Here is a 14,203-nt window from a genome sequence, read left to right on the forward strand (position 1 = left end):
TGAGACATTGCACTCCATCTTGAGCTTGAAATGATGCTTCACCTTGGCCAAAAGGCCGAGGAGACATCTGGTGTAGAGTTTTGAATCCACAACCTTCTGGCTCAGAGGTGAGAGTGGGTACCACTGGCTGAGTGAAGGCTGACCCCTTTTTGGTATCAGTTTTCCAGCTCCACACTGAGATCTCCTTTTTGAGTTGCTACACTGAGTGACTCTTTTTGTAGATCTCTCCCTTACTTGGGAAATCTTCAGCCATTCATTCCAGCCCCATTGCCTCGACCTTTTGACTCCAGAATAGTACTTTCTCCTTCAACATTTTTGATGTATTATTAGAAATCAATCTTTCATCCATTATGCATGGCCCTCTCTTTTACAATCCCTTTCTAAAACAACCTGTCTTGCTGCCTTGGTTCTTAACATAAAGGCTTCATTAAACCTTGAAATAAAAACAGAAAAAACGCGGAATAGCCAACAAATTCAGAAGCATCTGTGCTAAGAAAAAAAACTGTGTGAATGTTTTGGGTCAATGATCTGGGGCATCATTTTCCCTGGTCCATTTAATCAGGACTCACAAAGAACTTCCAAGTTCTTTCATTCTTGCTTCATGTCCACGTCATGTCACCCCCTTTTAAAGAAAGGTCTTGTGGATGTTCATTTTGAGAGGCTATATGCAAATGCCATATTTTAAATATTTAAGACTGACTGATGTTTACTGTCTGCTACTGAGTGTGTGATTGTTGGATAGTCATTAAGTAATTTATTGTGTAGTATTACTTATCCAACGAGAATGAATAACTGATCTGATTTTCCAGATTTACAGAATGGGTGCAATTCCTCAGCTAATCAACCTCTTGGGAATCAAAAATGTCAATGTTCAGCAATCTGTCGGTGGAGCCCTTCGAAATGCAGTCTACAAGAACACCACCAATAAGCTTGAAGTAAAGAAACATGGTGGGATCAAACCAATACTTCAGCTCCTCAGAGAAACAAATGATCCAGAAACACGGAAGCAAATAACAGGTACAACCTTCTGTTTAATTGGGGGACCTCTTGTTTATTTGGTACCTTTTTAATCAAAAAAAGCCAATTCAAATTAAGTCCAATCATGGTCCCCAGATGAGGGACAAACAAGATCCAAGTTGACAAGACAAGGCATCCCATCCTGGGCTCGATCAAACAAGATCCAAGCTGACAGGATGAGGCCTCCCAGGCTTGATGTAACGCTTCATCTTAGCCAAAAGGCCGATATGAAAACTTGCGTCAGGTAAAGCCTCGGTTTTACTTCATTGGTTACCCTGATCCTTTACCCTAGTTTGGACAAGCCACGATCGCAGGCATCAGCACACCCCAAATGCAATGGGCTAGCCTCATCCCCTGCCTGATGATGGTAAAAGACTAGTTCCTGCAGCACAATCAGTTATTACCTGCTGCTGTGGGTCTTGTGGTCTGCTGCCAAAGACACACTATAAATTCATGCAGAAGTAATAAAAACAAAGCCTGTTCTACCTATTCACTAAATTAATACCATTAGCATTCTGGCAACGGGTTACACTCTAGACACTGTGTACCTGCCAAATTCTTGTCGACAAGTAGCCTGGCAGTAAATGCAGTCCAATTCACTTAAATTGTTTGTTCATGATGTAGGCTGTTAAATGTTGCGTTTCACAGTTTATCATTGTTAATCAATTGCAGGTTGCTGTTAATTGATTTGCATCATAAGATTGACATCCAAAGTTGTATTGCCTGCAATTGCTCATTTGTCAAGATCTCTGTTTCATAAAAGTAGTCTTAAGGAAGCTATTTTTAAAAATGAGACACGTGAGAGGGAAAAGATAAGGATATGCAAAAAATGCTACTTTTAAAACCAGTGATTGCTTCGGTTTGCGCATGGCACGTTAAGTTTGCCAATTCTTTTTCATGTTATTAGGACTTTTATGGAACCTTTCATCATGTGACAGCCTCAAGGAGGACCTGATAAATGATGCCTTGCCAGTCCTGACTGAATCTGTGATCATTCCATATGCTTCTCAGGAGCATGGCGACATCAAAACTAATGATTCAGATGTTTTCTACAATGCCACGGGATGTCTAAGGTATCATGGTCACTGATCCATTGGTGGGGGAGTAAGACTCGGGCACTTGTTGTGTAACTAGTCATGTAAAATGCATAATTTGATAGCAACTACCACCACTTTTTTTTTTAAACAGTCCCTTTTCCACAGGGTAGTATGCCAGTACCATAGCCAGTTAAGAGTAGGGGGGTTAAGAGTCCACCCTAACTATGGTGGCCAATCATCCTGTATCTGAGTCCACTGACCCATATTCCAGTCTTCATGTTGTCGGGTTGCTGTGCTTCCTGCAATTCAAAGCTTTAAAATTCATGCGAGTACCTGCTCACTTCCTGCCTGCCGCCCCACCCCAGACAAATTGGGAATCCAAATGTTGCTAATTGAATTTTAGATCGAAAGCTTTTTTAAAAAAAATGTAGATTGCACTCACATAATTAAAGCAAAATATTGTGGATGCTGGCAATCTGAAGTACAACCAACATGTTGGAAAAACTCATAGCATATGCAAAGATAGAAATGGAGTTCACGTTTCGAGTTGAATATGACTCTTCTTCAGAGAGCAGCGGACTTTAACTCCCCATGTCGCAGAGACAAAAATACTGTTGGAGTGGGAGAAGGTGACGCAGGTTCGGGATCGCAAAGTCAGGAAATGGCCCAACTGGCATTTCCTGATGCAAAGGGAAAGGTTCGGACCAGATTTAGCAACTGGATAGTTTAATCAAGTGGGCATAAATTAGACAGATGGCGTCTGATGCACTTTAGTGAAGAATAGAAAAGCAAAGCATTGTTTAAATGGAGAGAGACTATAGAAGTTCCCATCACTGGGGGATCTGGGTGTCTTTGTACATGAAACACAATCAGCATGCTGGTACAGTAAGCAACTAGGCAAAAATGATAAGAGTATAAAAGCATTAAAAAAAAGTCTCACTAGAAGGTAATTCCTGAGACCACACTTCGTGTACCATGTACAGTTTTGGTAGTTGAATTGAAGGCAGTTCAGAAGGATTCCTGGTCTGAAGGGGTTGTCTTATGAGGAAATACTGAACTGGTTGGACCTGCGCTCATTTAAGTTTAGAAGAATGAGAGGTGATCTTAACTGAAATGTATAACATTCTGTTGGGTAGACGCTGAGAGAGTTTTTCCTGTTGGGGACTCTGGAACTAGGGGGACATGGTTTAACATTAAATACATATCCACGTAAACGGGACTGTTTGTCAGATTTTTTTTTAACGAAGGCATTGGTCAGCTCAATTTAGTATTAATTCAAATGGTGACACAATGGAAGAACAAAGTTATCTTTTAAAAAGTGATTATTTCATCAGTATCAGTTATGGAAGGTTAGGAGATGCTGTCTATTTTTATACTCGTGAAATAAAAACAGAAAATGAGGGAAATATTCAAATGGTGTCAGATTCCTCCACACCAAGACACTATCTGCCTTTTCTCTTCCCAATACTGGATGGCAGATTGTGGTCTATTGTATATTTTCAGCATTTATTAAATTAGAATTTTGGGTGACTTTTTGAAAATCTGTATGTAATGGAAAATTAGGTCATATGGGAAAAGCAGATGGATTATGTTGCAAGTTGCTGGAAACAATTTATAAGTTACAGTATGGAGTAGATAGTGAATAGTGATGAATGCTTTCAAGAAAAATGAAAAACTTGCTTTTGCATTGTGCCTTTCACAAAAATATTCCAAAGTGTTTTACAGCCAGTAAAGAACTTTCAAATACATTTAAGACATTATTAATGTAGTGATCACAGCAAACCTTTCACTATGGTACTTTGAGGGAAAAAATAGGGGTTAATTATTATTCCTTCTCCTCTAACTTTAAGTAGTGGAGTTAGGAGTCTGATGGAATACTCTCAACTTCCCTGGGTGAGTGCAGCTTCAACAACATTCAAGAAACTCGTCACCATCCAGGACTGATTGATTGTCAACCATCTCCACCATTGATGTACAGAGCAGCATTGTGTAATATCTGTAAGATGCACTGCAGAAACTCACCAAGGCTCCTTTGAGCCCAAACCTCCTATCTCTACACCCTGGATAACGAGGACAACCGATATCTGGGCACATTGCCACCTGCAAGTTCAAAGCCACGCACCACCCTGATCTGAGTCAATTTTGCTGTTCCTTCACTGTCACTGGGTTAAAATCCAAAAATCCCTTCCCTAACAGCACTGAGGGTTACTTACCCCATATGCAGTTCATGAATGCAGTCACCACCAATCTGCTTAAGACCAGTTAAAGAAGTGCAACAAAAATGCTGACCTAGACAACTATGTCCACATTCCATGAACGACTATTAAAAATAAAATCTGGGTGAGTTAGACAAAAGTAATTATTAGGCCTGACTGTTTTAGGTGCATATTATTTTTGTAAGTATGCCTTACAGTTGTCAAGCTGATAATTTGGCAGATCGCTTTAAATAGATTTTCTTAAACATACAAGCATTGTGTTTGAAGTACATCAAAGTCAATTTCTGTAAATGGCTGCAGAGGATCTGGAGCCAACATCTGCCATGTTGTGAATTGATGAGTAACTTGCTAATTATGGATTAGCTTTTAAAAAGTTCTCACGATCCAAGAAAACCTTTGGAAAACTTTGAATTTGTAGATACAGTAGTCATAAGCTACACTGTTAAACTTAAAGGTAGAAGAGAGGGAATAATAATTAACTCTTTTTTTCCTCAAAATACCATAGAGGAAGATTTGCTGTGATCACTACATCGATAATGTCTTAAATGTGGGAATATTTCCTTTTACTATATATTTCCAGCAAAATTGTAAGTAGATTAATTGTGAATTATTTCACTACAAACATCAAACTGAAATCATCGACATATTCACATTTGTAGTGAAAGGTAGAAACAGTAACCAGAGCAATTCTTCCTGTGTGAAGTTTATTCTGAAACTTAATATAAAATTATTTTCTTCTTATTAAATAAAACTTTTTTAGTGCAGTGATTTTGAGCTGTGAATAAAATTACTATTTCTCACTTTTTGGGATTCATACAGCCTAAATTAAATACCAACAAATGGACACTTTTGAATATTCCATTTGACTTAATAAGGTAAATTGTCCTTTCAAGCAATCCTCGTTGTGATGTTCTGCATTGAGAGAAGTAAAGATGAAAATGCCCCTTTGCGTTGATAAACAATGAAAATAACCGCATTTGAGGACATTGTAGTTCTCTTTGCTTACATTAGAAACACTGACATTTGCCAGATTGGTGTCTACAATGATATTTAATGTTCCTGGTGTTCGGAAGGTAGAAATTACCTAGCATTTCCACCCCTGTCCGCTATTAGCAACCCTTGGTAGAAACATGAATGTATGAATATCAACGCAAGATGCCAAGAGTAATCTTTGGAAATGTTTTTAATTAAGCAACTTAGTTCACACTACTCTGAAAAATGTTTTGGTTCCAAAAAAACCAGGTTTCACATTTGAGCAGGGTGTGTACTGGAGACTTTGTCCTACTTGGCAAGCACATGTTTCTTCAAAGACAAAGCTACTGTTGTGTGCGGGGTATTTTTGTGTGAAGGAAAATCTTGGTTAGGAATGAGTATTGCATTAACATCTGGCAAGGATATTAACATTCGTAATGCAAACTATAGATAAGACCTTATCTTGTTGAGCAACTATTACTCCTTTATGGATGAGTGTATCATTTGGTGGTGCAAACATACTGTTGGATATAAAACATCCACTGGGTTTTATTTTACTGAAACACAATGAAGCAGTAAGTAGTCTCACAACACCCTTCATGAAGGGGCAGCGCTCCGAAAGCTCGTGCTACCAAATAAACCTGTTGGACTTTAACCTGGTGTTGTGACTACTTACTGTGCCTACCCCAGTCCATCTCTGGCAACTCCACATCACGATTAAACAGAATAGCAGAATTTGTACTGAGCAGGTTTTCTTGCATTGCTGTCATTATTTCATAGAATCTTGCTCCACTGTGCAGACTTTCCAGATTACAGGCAGACCTTGACTTTACAACATTCAAATTATAACGACCAGCAACATTTAGAAATTGACTGCTGGGTTCGGCCCTGGCTGTGCCAGGCTCAGCTCTCACAACCGCAGGAAGGGCAATTTACTTCTCAGATACAATATAGAAGCATCTTTGAAAGTGTAGGCACTATTGTATCACGGGAAACGCACTACTGTAAATGCAATTATGCTGAAGCAAGATCTGAAAAGCTTTTCACAATTTAGTGAAAATACGGTATTACGCCTTGGTTCAGGAACCAGTCCCCCATTTATAACATTGTTCCAGTGGGAAAACTGGTCTCAGCTAATGACGTTTTGACTTGATGCAGTTACAGGACCAATTGTATTATAAATTCAAAGACCAACTGGATCCAATTATGAAATGGAAACGGATCAGAATTATTGCTGCCATCGTTATACAACCATAGAATCCCTACAGTGCCCATCAAGTCTGCACCGACGACAATCCCACCCCAGGCCCTATCCCCACAACCCCACACTTTTACCCCACTAATCCTGCTAACCTACACATCCCTGGACACTAAGGAGCAATTTAGCATGGTAGGAAACTGGAGCATCCAAAGGAAACCCAAGCAGACACGGGGAGAATGTGCAAACTCCACACAGACTGTGACCCAAGGTGGGAATCGAACCCAGGCCCTGGAGCTGTGAGGCAGCAGTGCTAACCACTGTGCCACCATATGTTCATATGAATCATAGGTTTGGAAAATCATATGATATTGAAGAAGGCCATTTGTCCCACTATGTCAGTTCTTTGAAATACCCACCTAATTAGTGACACTCCAAGCTCTTTTCTCGTGGTTTGGTCAATGATTCCGTTTCAAGTTTTTATCCAGTTCCCTTTTGAATGGTATAGTTAAATCTGATTCCAGCATTTCAGGTTGTACTGATCTAGCTTAAAGAAAATAGCTGATCCATGCTTCTTTCTTCTCCAATCTTGAACTCTTTTAAATTCTGAGCTTACTATCACATGACAGGATAGATGTTGATAAGATGTTTCCCCTGCCTGGTAAGTCCAGAACAAGGGGATACTGTCTTGGGCTATTTAAGACTTGAGATGATGAGGAATTTCTTCACTCAGAGGGTGGGGAATCTTTGGAATTCTCTACCACCACTATCAAGCATGTTCAAGAGAGAAATCCATAGGTTTCTGGATAAGAATGATATTAAGGGATATTTAGACAGTGTCGAAAGTGACATTAAGGTAGACAATCAGCCAGGATCTAACTGAATGACAGAGATACAAGCCCAGAGGCCTACCCCAGTTTCGATATGCCTTGGCTCACTGTCTGTGTGAAGTTTGCACATCCTCCTTGTGTCTGTGTGGTTTCCTCCCACAGTCCAAAGATGTGCAGGTTGGATGGATTGGCCATGTTAAATTGCCCCTTGGTGTCAGGGGGACTAACTTGGGTAAATGCATGGGGTTAGGGGGATAGGACCTGGGTGGGATTGTGGTAAGTGCAGACTCGATGGATTGAATGGCCTCCTTCTGCACTGTAGGATTCCATGATTCTATAATGTATAACTTCTTGTAAATCTTGCTCTGTGCAGGAACCTGAGCTCTGCTGGTCAAACAGGCCGTCAATTAATGCGCAACTCCCCTGGACTAATTGATTCGCTCATGTCTCATATTCAAGCATGCATTGAAAGAAACCAAGCTGATGAAAAAGTAAGTAACATAATTAATCTAATTGGTTCATGATATTGTTAGAGAGGCACGTGTATATTTTATTAAAAATTTATGAAAATGGAGGAGAACCTGATCAGAGCTTTCAACTGTAACTTGTATAGCTCTCATCCCTAAAGCTTTGCATGCCTGGCTGAGATATTCAAATTATATTATTTGGGTTTCCACGATTAGTCATCCGATTTACAGGAAACAAAGTTGGGGGGGGGGGGGGGGGGGGGGGGTGTGGTGGTCTTACCTGAAGAACGTGCATGTTTGCCAACTCTTTACATAATTCATGTATAAAGCAGTCCAAACATTTGAAACCAGAAGAAAGAAAAGTGATGTCTATTGTTACACTATCTGTGATAGTGTGAAATCGATCATTAACTTTGCAGTGTAACTGCCAGCCCTTTCAATGAGACTTATGCTGACAAAAAGCCCATTGTTTTCTTCAGTAATGCTCAGCCACTGGCCTATCTATTGTAAGAGAGAGAGAATGTTTAAAGGGAACTTGACAACATAAAAACAGAGGCTGGAATTCTCAAGCTGTTCACGCCCCTTCACCGCTTTGAGAGGATGGAAAATCTGGCGCCAGGCCAAATTACTATTCACTGAAGCGGGATGGGAGAATCCAACTGGCCTGAACGGCCGATGAATCCTACCCATAAACCTTTCTTTTTATAGTACATTGCTAAATACTCAATGGTTTGTGTTTTTGTGGATTAATACACTGTCTAAACTAACTGAAACTTGAAACTTAACAGTTTTTAAGAGGTAAATATTGAGGTACACAATCCTGAGGTTGAGCCCAAAGCATTCAAATCTCTACAAAGCACCAATCTGTGCTGTACATGAATTGAAAATGGTTGATTCTGACACTGTGTGGATCTTTAGCCCTTATAAGGGGTAGGAACAGTGGCAGGCAGGTGCAGAATTTTGTTCACTCGTCCGAGTGCTGGTTCCTTAGCTCCATCTCATTCCTGGGGCATTTTTCCAGAGTCAGGATTGGGTCGGGGAGGACAGGAGTGCAAGCAGTGGGCAGCTCACTGATGCAGTTGAAGGCCTATTAAAGCCTGTTAATGAAGGCAACCTGGAATTTTCCATCAGCCTCCAAATTGCTGGAGGTGTAGAGACCAATTTAACAGTCTGGAGGTGGCCGCTCAAAGGCAAACCGGAAGTGGCAGTGGGATAGAGCGGGGAGGGCAATGTTCCAGGCAGGTTCAGAAGTCTTGGCTTTCTCCAACAGTGGCCTTTTTTGTCATTTTTATTAAAATTTTGAAGTAGTTGGAAAGCAGGTGCCTCCCTATCTCTCACTTACCTGCCATGCTTTCCATGGAAGGCCCCTGACCCTCCACCTTTAAGAGCTTGCCTTAAATGGACAGCAAACCTGTCCTCTATCATTAATTCGCCATGCTTGGTAAATCACACAGAGTGACTGTTCCCCCACCGTTCAGATTTCAAATCTGATGATGGGGTTCAAAAACCTACTGGGAACATCTGCGTTGTGTGTCTCAAATGTAAAGTACCCTATTCCTGGCATAGAATCATAGAATTCCTATCGTGCAGGAGGAGGGCATTCAGCCCATTGAGTCTGCACTGACCACAATTCAGCCACCTCCAGACTGTTAAATTGGTCTCTACACCTCCAGGCTCTATCTCTGTAACCCCCACATATTTACCCTTCTAATCCCCTGACGCTAAGGGACAATTTAGCATGGCCAATCCACCTAAACTGCACATCTTTGGCATTAATGACATTCATCTGGATTAACAGAATATTTGAAAAAGCAATATTTTGCTTATGTTTGCCCCAAATTCTTTGCCATCCACAGTATAGAGTTATTTTCCATTTATCAGTGAGCCAAATAGCACAATGCTCCTCGCTCATCTTTCTTTTCTCACAGTAAATATAGGCCAATATCATTGAACACAAAATGGGATAACGTTTCTTCCGGTAATACTATATACCAATGCATTGGAGAGTGTGCAGAAGCGGTTTACAAGAACCTTCGGTTATGAGGATAGCTTGGAGAGGTTGGGACTGTTCTCCTTGGGGAGAAGAAGGCTAAGAGGAGATTTGATAGAGATGCTCAAAATCATGAGGCTGGACAGAGTACATAGGGGAAACTGTTCCTATTCATAAAAGAATCAACAATGAGAGCACACAGACTTGAGGTGATTTGCAAAAGAAGCAAATGTGACATGGTGTGAAAAAATTTTTTTTCTCACAAAGGGTTTGGGTCTGGAATGCACCGCCTAGAAGTGTGATGGAGGCAGGTTGAATTGAAGAATTCCTAGATTGCTCCTATTCAAGTAATTATGTGCAGGGGTATGGGGAAAAGGCAGGGGAATGGCATTGAGTCATGATGCTTGTTTGGAGAACCGGTGCAGATGCAATGGGCCAAATAGCCTTCCCCTGTGCAATAATGATTCTGTGCTCAATCAGATTATTCCCATAATATAGTACACACAGTAATAACCAATGTACTGTTTCCACATTACTTGAGCCTGCATAGAAATTGTGATCTATTCCTTAATTCAGTAAGATCCTAGTAGACCTGTGCCTCAAATCCATCTACACATCTTTGATCTATATCCCTTGGTAATCCTTAATAAATAAAAAATTGTCACTCTCAAGTCCTGAGAAGTTCTGTGGATCTGGCATCCACAGCTGACTGGGGGAGAGAATTCCACATTTCCAGAGGGGAAAAAGTTCTTTCTGATTTCATTACTGAATGGCCTAGCTATGATTTTACCACTTGCATACCAAAGGAAGTAGCTTCTTTGTGTTTACTTCATTGAGCACTTTTGTAATTTTGAAAATCTCAATATTATCCTTCAAGCTTCAAAACTTGTAGAGCAGATTTACTCTGATTTTAGCTTCTCTGCCGTTTGGCCATTCACACCCTCAATTCTCTCTATGGACTGCCATGAGCACCTCTTAGCCTTTCCCCTTGTTTTTGTGGCTATGACTCATCTTTCATTCCTTCACCCTACAGTATAAATATCTCCCACTTTCTATGCATTTTAGCTTTGACAAAGGGTCATCTGGACTCGAAACATCAGCTCTTTTCTCTCCTTACAGATGCTGCCAGGGCTGCTGAGATTTTCCAGCATTTTCTCTTTTTTGGTTTCAGGTGCCAGCAACCGCAGTAATTTGCTTTTATGTAGAGCAGATTTTCTTTGTCAATGCAATGAATATACCTCACTTTACGATTAAAATAAGGGTTTGGTCCTTGAGCTGATTTTCAAATACTTTATCTTCCAATTAGTAAAATTAATAATCCCAGGTGCCCTACAATTTGAGGACTTCAACAATATACTTTATATTCAGATACAAATTGATAATTTTAGCTACCTTTTGTGGTAGTTTATGATGTATCACAGCTTGGTATGGCTCCTGCTCAGACCAAGACCACAAAAAAAACAAAGGGTTGTGAATGCAGCCCAGTCCATCATGTAAACCAGCCTCCCATCTATTGACTCTATCTGCACTTCCCGCTGCCTTTGAAAAGCAGTCAGCATTATCAAGGACCCCATGCACTTTGGACATACACCCTTCCAGCTTCTTCCGTCAGGAAAAAGATACAAAAATCTGAGATCACGTACTAACCGACTCAAAAACAGCTTCTTCCCTGCTGTCATCAGACTTTTGAAAGGCCCTACCATATATTAAGTAGATCTTTTTCTACACCCTAGCAATGACTGTAACACTACATTCTGGACCTCCTTTCCTTCTCCCCTATGTACTGTATGAATGGTATGCTTTGTCTGTATAGCACGCAAGAAACAATACTTTTCACCATATACCAATACATATGACAATAATAAATCAAATTAGTTAATTTTGTAATAAAAGCTTATATTAATAACTTTGCCAGCATAAACATTAAATTAGTGTTTTCTGCTGTTTAACTCTTGTGACACCATCTTTTTTTCCTGCCAGTCTGTTGAAAACTGTGTCTGTATCCTACACAACCTCTCGTATCACTTGGATTCCGAAGTGCCAACTGCATTCAGCCACATAACTGAGAATGGAAATGTGCAGAACCGAAATAGAGCAACAAAGAAGTCCTCGGTAGGCTGTTTCAGCCCTGGAACTGACCAGTTTGATGAGGTAAACATACATATATCTATTCTTGAAGATGCTGTTAGTGTTATTTTTACAATATTTCAACAAATTCTGATCTGTTTTCAGGCCTTTAAGCTGTAAGTCTGGTTTTCCATTTTTTTTTTAATATCACTAAGGTTTTGCTAAGAAAAACTTAGCAAAATTAATGCACTGAATGAGTGAGTTTTTTTTAAAACAAGTTTCCTCTGAATACTAGGCAGACAAGACCAGGAGTTGGCTGGCCCCTTAGTTCTATGACTCAAATACTCTATCCAATTTTTGAAAATTTTAATTGACCTACCCTCAACATTTTTGAGGAGGAAAGCTCGAGATCTCCACTATTCTTTGTGTAAGAAAAAATTTCATAACATCAACATCAGATAGTATAACTCACTAATTTTTAAATTTATCTGGACTCCTCCACAAGAGGAAATAATTAACTATCAAATTCTTCAATTGTTTTAAACACTGCAGTTAGATCATCCCGAATCCTCTATGCTCAAGAAGATACATGTCTAACTTGCGCAACAGCAAACATTAAAATATTGTCCATGCCATTGTTAAAATGTGAAGGGAAGCTGGTATGCATTATTCAATAACAAATGGGTATTGTCCCAGTGGCACTTCTACAGTTTGGAAGAATAACCCACATGTAGCTCCATCAAAACAGGAGTTGCTTGGATTTAGAGTATCTCATTAAAAGGTGAGTTCCTGACAAAAGTACCTGCTGTTAAGGTGAGGTTTTATTTTTAACTGCCCTCTTTTCATTGCTGACAGGAAGAAATGACTGTGACTACATAGTATATAGAAGCACTATGAAGTGCACTTCCATTTATTTGCTAGAAAGTTCATAGCACAGAGCAGTGAAATAAGCTGTTCAAATTTTTCTCGCACTGCGGGTCATGTCACTCTCACTGGCAATATGCAGCACAAAAGTTAAGTACGTCAGATATGTACCACAGAAAATTGAATCTGGAGCCATAGGGCTGGATGATGGGCTTGAAGGCAGGAAAGCATCTTAAATCGAGTGAGTGGCCTGCCTGCCACTATTTGCCCACCCCAGAGCCATCACAGTTATGTTAGTGGGTGGGTTGGCATTTGAAAGCCCGGAAGCCAGTGGGCCAATTGAGGAAAGGGCTCATCCCACTGGCAGCAGCATTGAAACAGTGGCACGAGAGGCCATAGCCAAGCAGCAGCCTGGCAGGTTTCTTCTGAAGAAGAGTCGTATTGGAGTCAAAGTGTAGCTCTGTTTTCTCTCTCTCAGATTCTGCCTGACCTGCTGAGTTTTTCCAGCATTTCCAGTTTTTATTTGAGTTCAATTCAGCGTATGCAGGGGAGTTCAGTCCCTTTTTTCAGATTGCATGTTGATTTTTGAGTGAACTATCCCATTGGAAACCAACAATTGCTGTCTTCATAATTGAAGTAAGGAACAGAACCTAATTGAAATTTCAAAATGCCTTAAATAATCTATGTTCACACTTTATACTGCTGTCACTCAACCGGCCGAAGCTTTAATGAATTAATTTGACATTTTTGAAAGAAATTCCTAACCTTTTGTGCTCTTGATATTGCAGCAAAATTTGTTTTAGCATGGAAATATGGAAAGTGAAAACTTGAGACAAAACTTGTTGATTTGCCATGGTATTAAAGTAAAGTTTATTTATTAATCACAAGGCTTACATTAACACTGCAATGAAGTTCTGTGAAATTCCCTGAGTCACCACGGTCCGGCGCCCGTTCAGGTCAATGCTAGGTGCATTGGTACCAGCTCATCTTTCAGAATGTGGGAGGAAACTGGAGCACCCGGAGGAAAACCACGCAGACACGGGGAGAACACGCAAACTCCACACAGACAGTGACCCAAGCCAGGAATCGAACCCGGGTCCCGGGCACTGTGAAGCAGCAGTGCTAACCACTGTGCTACCGTGCCACCCCTTAGTATTACACCAAGTGGTGTTATTCGGTTGATCTTGGTTAGAGGGGCAGGTAGATCCACACTGTCTGTGTGGAGTTTGCACATTCTCCTTGTGTCCGCGTGGGTTTCCTCCGGGTGCTCCGGTTTCCTCCCACAGTCCAAAAATGTGTGGGTTAGGTTGATTGGCCATGCTAAAAAATTGCCCTTAGTGTCCTGAGATGCGTAGGTTGGAGGGATTAGTGGGTAAATATGTAGGGATATGGGGGTAGGGCCTGGGTGGGATTGTGGTCGGTGCAGACTCGATGGGCCAAATGACCTCTTTCTGTACTGTAATCCCATTATAAATTACCTATAAGAGAAGCTACCTATTTAAACGGTCACGTTGTAATTGCACCCTCCTGCCAGTGGTGAAGCTG

General features: G+C 40.5%; 1 protein-coding gene across 1 annotated transcript in view; it reads left to right on the plus strand.

Annotated features, from left to right (window-relative positions):
- The window catches only part of pkp1a (plakophilin 1a), a 58,722-nt gene that overhangs the window by 28,649 nt on the left and 15,870 nt on the right, over window positions 1-14,203 (plus strand). Inside the window, exons 5-8 of the mRNA XM_078242327.1 lie at window positions 810-1,017; window positions 1,925-2,090; window positions 7,644-7,761; window positions 11,708-11,878. Coding sequence (XP_078098453.1) covers window positions 810-1,017; window positions 1,925-2,090; window positions 7,644-7,761; window positions 11,708-11,878 — 663 coding nt within the window. The remainder of the gene's footprint in view (window positions 1-809; window positions 1,018-1,924; window positions 2,091-7,643; window positions 7,762-11,707; window positions 11,879-14,203) is intronic.

The sequence above is a fragment of the Mustelus asterias genome, chromosome 25, assembly GCF_964213995.1.
Source record: "Mustelus asterias chromosome 25, sMusAst1.hap1.1, whole genome shotgun sequence".
Classification (NCBI taxonomy): Eukaryota; Metazoa; Chordata; class Chondrichthyes; order Carcharhiniformes; family Triakidae; genus Mustelus; species Mustelus asterias.